This window comes from Arachis ipaensis, chromosome B09, assembly GCF_000816755.2.
Source record: "Arachis ipaensis cultivar K30076 chromosome B09, Araip1.1, whole genome shotgun sequence".
NCBI classification, from domain to species: domain Eukaryota; kingdom Viridiplantae; phylum Streptophyta; class Magnoliopsida; order Fabales; family Fabaceae; genus Arachis; species Arachis ipaensis.
In genome coordinates, this window is record NC_029793.2 from 114,701,462 (window position 1) to 114,708,539 (window position 7,078).

Below are 7,078 nucleotides of genomic sequence, written 5' to 3' on the forward strand. Positions count from 1 at the left end.
TGTAATAGTAGTTTCGTGGCTAGAGTAATGTATAATTACTAATTAAGTATTGGTTTCTCCGCCAAAAGAAATTAAGTATTGGTTTATTTAATCTTTTCAGTGGAAATTAAAGTTAATTTAATCCTCCGTTTAATCTTGCTTTTTCACTAGGAACCAATCTCAAGTCATTGAGAAAATGGTCGGAGATGTATTGGAAATGCTGGAGTTAAGGTTCCCTAAGGAACTAAAATCCAAAGACCTTGTTCGATTTGACAAAATCCTCAAAGAGATGCAATTGTTGCTGTCAAAAAACAGAGGTAATTTGTTAGTTGGAAATGTTCAAGTAATCGGAATTTGCGGTATGAGCGGGATAGGTAAAACAACCATCGCAAAAATCCTTTTTTCCCAACACTTTCCCTTATATGACAGTGTTTGCTTCATAGAAAATGTGAAAGAAGCATCACAAAACATAGAATCTTTAAAAGAGAAGATGGTTTCTGAGCTTCTAAAGGATGAAAATCAAAACTCTAAAGAATCCACATTATTAATTGGAAAGAGGCTTAGTAACAAAAAGATTTTTGTTGTGCTTGATGATGTGGATAATTTAGAACAAGTAGAAGTATTGTGTGAAGAATTTAGATATGCAAGTCCAGAGAGTAAACTCATTATAACTACAAGAAATAAGGATTTGCTTAGGGGAATAATGGTTGATGAATATGATGTTTATGAGATTAAGACATGGAGCTTTGAAGAATCTCTAGAGCTTTTTTGCTCGAGTGCCTTCAAGAGCAAGCATCCGAAGAAAGGATACGAGGATATTGCGAAAAGGGCGGTTGATTATGCCGGTGGTGTTCCGTTGGCTTTGAAGGTTTTGGGTTCGAGTCTTGGTGATAGAAGCATTGAATTTTGGGAGAGGGAATTGGATAAGGTCGAGAACTATTCTTGTGACCGGATTCAAAAGGTGTTGCGAGTGAGCTATGAAGGACTACATGATATTGAGAAGAAAATATTTCTAGACATTGCATTCTTTTTCAAAGACGAGAGTAAAGATTTTGTGGAAAGGGTTTTGAATGCTTGCGGTTTCTATGCTACCGGTGGTTTGAAGGTCCTTGAAGATAAAGCTCTCATAACCATTTCAGATGGCAACAAAATAAAAATGCATGGTTTGGTGCAAGATTTGGCTTTGAGTATTGTTCGTGAAGGCATCGAAGATCATGGAAAACGTAGCCGGTTGAGGGACATTGCTGAAATTTCTAGTGTACTTGAATGCAAAAATAAGGTAATCAATTATCAGCATGGAATGATTTTAGTTAGAACTTAGAACTGTTACTAGTTAATGTGATATTAATTGTTCGCTTATTTTTCTTTGTCAGGGGAGTGATGCTGTTGAAGGTATAAAGTTAGATTTGTCACAAATTGACGATCTACACTTAAATGCTAACGCATTTAGCATCATGACTGAACTAAGATTTTTGAAATTGCATACTCCCTGTGGTAAGATTTCGGGTAACATGGACTATCCTATTGTCCTTAATCAATTTTCTTCCAAGTTGAGGTATCTTGAGTGGAACGGATACCGCTTAAAGTCTCTTCCAGAAAGTTTCTGTGCTACGAAGCTTGTTGAGATTCGAATGGTCCAGAGCCACATAACAGAACTTTGGCATGGGGTTAAGGTATAGTCATTTATTTCATAATTAATATACATTTAACATTTAAAATGACTCGGATCAACGATGTCTCTGATATATCGAATGTTTCTTGCAGAATCTTGTGAATTTAGAGGGAATTGATCTAAGTGAGTGCAAATATTTGGAGAATCTTCCAGATCTGTCCAAGGCATCTAAACTCAAATGGTTGAATCTTTCTGATTGTGAGAGCTTGGTTGAGCTTCATCCATCTGTTTTGTCTCTTGACACGCTTGAAACTTTGATCCTCAATGGCTGCAAGAAACTCAAGAGTTTAAAGAGCGAGAAGCATTTCAGATCTCTCAAGAAAGTCAGTGTGGAGGGATGCACCAGTCTGAAGGAGTTTGCGCTGTCCTCCGATAAGATGGAGAGCTTGGAACTGAAGAATGCAGGAATAGAACAACTGCACTCGTCGATAGGGCTTTCCAGCAACCTTAGATATCTGAATCTAGAAGGTTTGAGATTCCAGAATGTTCCAAATGAGTTATCATCCCTTACAAGCCTTGTGGAACTAAGAATTTCTGATTGCAAAGAACTAGTTCTTGAAAAACAGAAATTGCAAGCATTGTTTGATGGTCTAAGATCTCTAAGATTGCTGCATTTGAAGGATTGTTCAAACTTGCTTGAACTTCCTGAAAACATTAGCGTGTTGTCCAAGTTATGTGAGCTGAGACTAGACGGAAGCGGCGTAGAAACGTTGCCTGAAAGCATCAAGCATCTTTCGCTGCTCGAAATTCTTTCCTTAGAGAATTGCTTGAACCTCAGGCAACTGCCAGAGCTTCCAACAACCATCAAAGAATTAACCGCCGCTAACTGCAAATCGTTGGTGACAGTTCCCACTTTGAAGACTCTTGCAACCATGATGACAGGGCGAGAGAAGTTCGTGTCGTTTGAGAATTGCACGAAACTAGACGGATCTTCGCTCTGCCGGATAGCGGAAGGTGCAGAGTTATCATCAATGAATGCCGCTTTTCAAAATGTGTTTGTAAGAAGCAAAGGCGCCAGCGGTGCCAGCTGTCACAACTACAACTTTGTTAAGGTGTGTTCACCAGGAAGCAGAGTCCCGGAGCAGTTCACATACCGAAGCAGAGAGTCCTCTTTCAAAGTCAAAATTCCTTCACACTCCAACATTTTGGGAATGGTTTTGTCTGTGCTTATTTCGCCAAGCGAAGGAATCAAGAACCATGGTGCCAGAATATTTTGTCAGTGCTATGATGCTGATGGTAGAAAGGTGGGGTATGCTACTAGGTGGTTCCATGAAGCTACCAAGGATTTGAAAGGTGATCATGTTTTTGTTTGGTATGATGCACTTCATTTTGATAGCATTGTTAAAAGCCTCAAAGAACAAGAAATTATTTTTGAGTTCTTTGTTGCAAATGAATTGGGGGAACGTGATGTGTTAAATGTTCTTCCAAAAGAGTGTGGGGTGCGCTTGATTTTTGACTCAGAGTTGCACAATCTTTTGAGGAATTTGCAGTTGGATTTTGAGTCCAAGTGGGAGTTAGGGTTGCGGTTAGGTTCGGAGTTGGGGTTGGAGTTGGGATCAGAGCTAAGGTTGGAGTTGGAGTCACAACAACATAGAGCAATCTGAATGGCAACTGAGAGATTTTATTTCAATGAGGACGAAAGCGATGGATTATACAATGAAGAACACGTTCATCAGAGTGAAAGAAAGGGGATACACAATATCAAGATGTTCTCAGTGAAAGATATGATTGTTTCTATGTCTTCTTCAAATGCGACCCGTATAAAGTATTAGTTTCGCGTAGAAGAAAAAAAAAAGTGAGGGGTTCGTATCATGAGAAATTTATTAATTTAATGTCTTAAAATTTAGTTTGATGTAATGTGTCACTTTTTAATTTAAGTGTGGAAGGAGAAATGGTGTAGTACGTAATTGTGGAGTGTATAGATGCTTTACGCGACTGTGGTGTTAGAAGTAAAAATCGGACCGTCTGATTTTTGAGTACACAAATCGGAGGGTCCGATTTCTATTTAAAAAATTTAAAAATTTTGGAGTACACAAATCGGATGGTCCGATTTGTGTACTCCAATTTTTTTTAATTTTTTAAATACAAATCGGAAGGTCCGATTACCTTCACCAAAGTTTAAATTTTCTTTTCCACACTAATCGGACTATCGGATTAGTAAATTTAAAAATTTTTTACAAAGAAATCGGATAGTCCAATTTCTTCATTCCTTGTTTCAGAAAAAACTGTCCCACATCCATGTCTAACACTCACAGTTTCCACGACGATGCACAATACACATATATTTTTCATATCCAAAAAAAAAGCCGTAACGTGTTCTTATTTTATATTTTTACTAATTAATTGTGTATTTAATTTTTTTAATTAAGAAAATATATACTTAGTTATTAAGAAAACATTGATGTCAAAATACTAATAATATTTATTATAAAGAAAGTAGACATAACAAAATTGATTTTACTATTTTAATTTTCATAGGAAAATTAGATAATTAGGGATTGATTTTACTACGACAATTTTTATAGGAAAATTAGACAATTAGCTTGTTTTGAATAATACACAGAATAAAATATCTAAGGGTAATCTAGATCTTGTCCAACCACATGATTCTCTTCAATTTACGTCCAAGGTCATTCGTTATTAGCATCCGAACGTCGTCTAGCAAAACACTTGGTGATTTGGGCAAGTCTGAGTCAAGAATTAGGCGCACCCCACACTCTTTTGTACAAATGTTCAACACACTCCGCTCCCCAAAACCATTTGTAACGGAGAACTCAACAGTGAAATGCCTTTTATAACCTCCAACAACACTGCCATCAAAAAGAAATTCATCATACCATATATACACATGATCACACTTCAACTCCCTTATAGCTTCATGATGCCACCTAGTATACGCCACCTTCGTGCCATTTCCTTGGTATTCGTAGCATTCACATGAGATCTTAGCACCATCCTTCTCCATTTCATCAAATGGAGACAGAACTGCACAAAAAACTAAGCCCCGCACCTTTGAGCTGTAAGGAAGTACGATTCTGAAAGAGGACTTGGTGCTTCGATAAGTGAATTGCCTTGGAACACTGCTTCCTGGCAAACAAACCTTCACGAAGTTGAAGCTGTAGCTATGGCCTAGCTCTGGTGCACTGTTATATTGCTGCGAACGAACCTCCTCCTCCACATCCTTATTTTTGAGTATCGCGTTTGTTGCTATTAAATTCGCACCTTTCGTGATTCCTTCACGTGAAGGTCCATCCAGGTTCGTGCAATTCTCGAACGAGATGAACTTGGTGCTTCCTCTCATCTCTTTCGCAAAGGTCTCTAAGGTGTTTATTGTCACCAAGGACTCGCAGTTAATCACATAAAGCTCTTTGATAAGTGTCGGAAGAGTAGGTAGGTACTTAAGGTTCTTACAGTTTCTCAGCGACAAAATTTCCAGATTGATTAGATCCTTGACGGTTATAGGCAATGTCTCTACACCACTTCCATCTAATCTTAGGTCACACAGATATTCCAAGCACCCAATGTTGTTAGGGAGTTCAGACAATTTATCACAATCCTTCAAATACAGTAAGTGCAGACACCTTAAGCCGTTGAATAAGGTATGCAGTTGCTCTTTGTTGAGTACTAGTTGTCTGCAATTAGAAATTCTCAGCTCTGAAAGATTCTTAAGGAGTGATAACTCATTTGGAAGATTCTCAATAAGTAATTAAGTATCAAACTGTCTAGGTAGAGTGACTTAAGCTTGCTTGAGCGCTGAATTGATTGGTGCAATTCTTCTATTCCAGCATTTCTCAGATCTAGACATTCCATCACACGAGAGGACACGGAAAATTCTCTGAGACTTGTGCAGCCGTTAACACTGATCGTCTTGAGAGATTTCAAGTGCTTCTCACTTCTCAAACTTGTGAGTTTTCTGCATCCATCCAGTGCTAGAATTTCAAGAGCGTCAAGAGACCAAATAGATGAATGAAGCTCTGCCAAGCTCTCACAACCAGAAAGGTTAAGCGATTTAAGTTTTGATGCCTTGGACAAATCCGGGAGATTCGCCAACTCTTTGCATTCACTTAGATCAATTCTCTCTAAACTCACAAGATTCTGCCACATAAATAAAAATAATCTTTCATAAAGCAAACTTATAAGCATACATTGATTAAGTTTGCGGAAAATATCTTTTACCTTCACCCCATGCCAAAGTTTGGTAATATGGCTGTGCGGCATACAAATCTCAACAAGCCTCTGAGTAAACAAATTTTCCGGTGGAGACTTCAAACCATATCCATGCCATTCAAGGTAGCTCAGCTTACCTGAAAATTCATTAAGGACTTCCGGATACACCATGTTACCCAAAGTCTTGCCAGAGGGAGCATACAATTTTAGATATCTTAGATCACTCATCATGCTGAATGCTTTAGAGTTCAAGTGTAGATCATCAATTTGAGACAAATCTAATTTTATACCTTCAATTGCATCACTTCCCTAACAGAAAATAAAGCAAACAATATGTATCACATTAAGTTAGAAATAATATTTTTATAAAGTGAGTATAATGATGAGACTTAAGTTTCCTTACCTTCCTTTTATATTCAAGCACATCTGAAACTTCTTCAATATCCTTCAATCGACTACGTTTTCCAGGATCTTTAATGCCTTGACGAACAATATTCAAGCCCATATCTCGTATTAAATCATGCATCTGTATCTTCTTGTCCTTTGAAATAGTTATGAGAGCTTTATTTGTAAGGACTTTTATTCCACTAACAGCAAATAAACCACTAGCATTTAGTATCTTTTCCACAAAATATTTGTTCTCGTCTTTGAAAAAGAACGCAATATCCAAAAATATCTTCTGCTCTAGAATATCTAGTCCATCATAGCTCACTCGTAACACCTTTTGAATTCCATCGTAGGGATAGTCCTTGAGTTTATTCAATTCGCTATCCCAAAATTCAATACTTGTGTCACGGAGATTTGAGCCCAATACTTTTAAAGCTAAAGGAACACCCCCTGCATAATCAACTGCTCTCTGAGAGAGATCTTCATATCCTTTTTTGGGAACCCAATCTTTGAAGGCACTCAAGCAAAAAAGCTCTACAGATCTCCCAAAGCTCAATGTCTTGACCTCATATATATCATCCTCATCAACTATTCCCCTAAGCAAATGCTTATTTCTTGTTGTTATAATCACTTTACTTTCTGGACCAGCATAGCTACATTCTCTACACAATTGTTCTAGTTGCTCTGAATCATCCACATCATCAAGTACAACTAAAGCTTTTTTATTACTAAGCCTCCTCCTAATGAATGTGTTTGTTGTAGAGTTCAAATATTCATACTTTAGTAGCTCAGAAAGCAGCTTCTCTCGTAAAGATGTAAGTTTGCTTTGTCCTATATTTTGGGGTGCTTCTTTGACATTTTCTAAAAAACACA

The 7,078-nt window shown here is 37.5% G+C and overlaps 2 protein-coding genes across 2 annotated transcripts in view; one reads left to right on the forward strand and one right to left on the reverse strand.

Annotated features, from left to right (window-relative positions):
• LOC107619646 (putative disease resistance protein At4g11170) overlaps window positions 1–3,558 on the forward strand; it is a 5,563-nt gene extending 2,005 nt beyond the window's left edge. Inside the window, exons 2-4 of the mRNA XM_016321938.2 lie at window positions 151–1,258; window positions 1,353–1,652; window positions 1,744–3,558. Of these exons, the coding sequence (XP_016177424.1) occupies window positions 151–1,258; window positions 1,353–1,652; window positions 1,744–3,255 (2,920 nt within the window). The 3' untranslated portion in view covers window positions 3,256–3,558. The remainder of the gene's footprint in view (window positions 1–150; window positions 1,259–1,352; window positions 1,653–1,743) is intronic.
• Window positions 5,082–7,078, reverse strand: part of LOC107615855 (TMV resistance protein N-like) — an 8,792-nt gene continuing 6,795 nt past the window's right edge. Inside the window, exons 3-4 of the mRNA XM_021111976.1 lie at window positions 6,222–7,070; window positions 5,082–6,127 (exon numbers count right to left, since the gene is read on the reverse strand). Of these exons, the coding sequence (XP_020967635.1) occupies window positions 5,300–6,127; window positions 6,222–7,070 (1,677 nt within the window). The 3' untranslated portion in view covers window positions 5,082–5,299. The remainder of the gene's footprint in view (window positions 6,128–6,221; window positions 7,071–7,078) is intronic.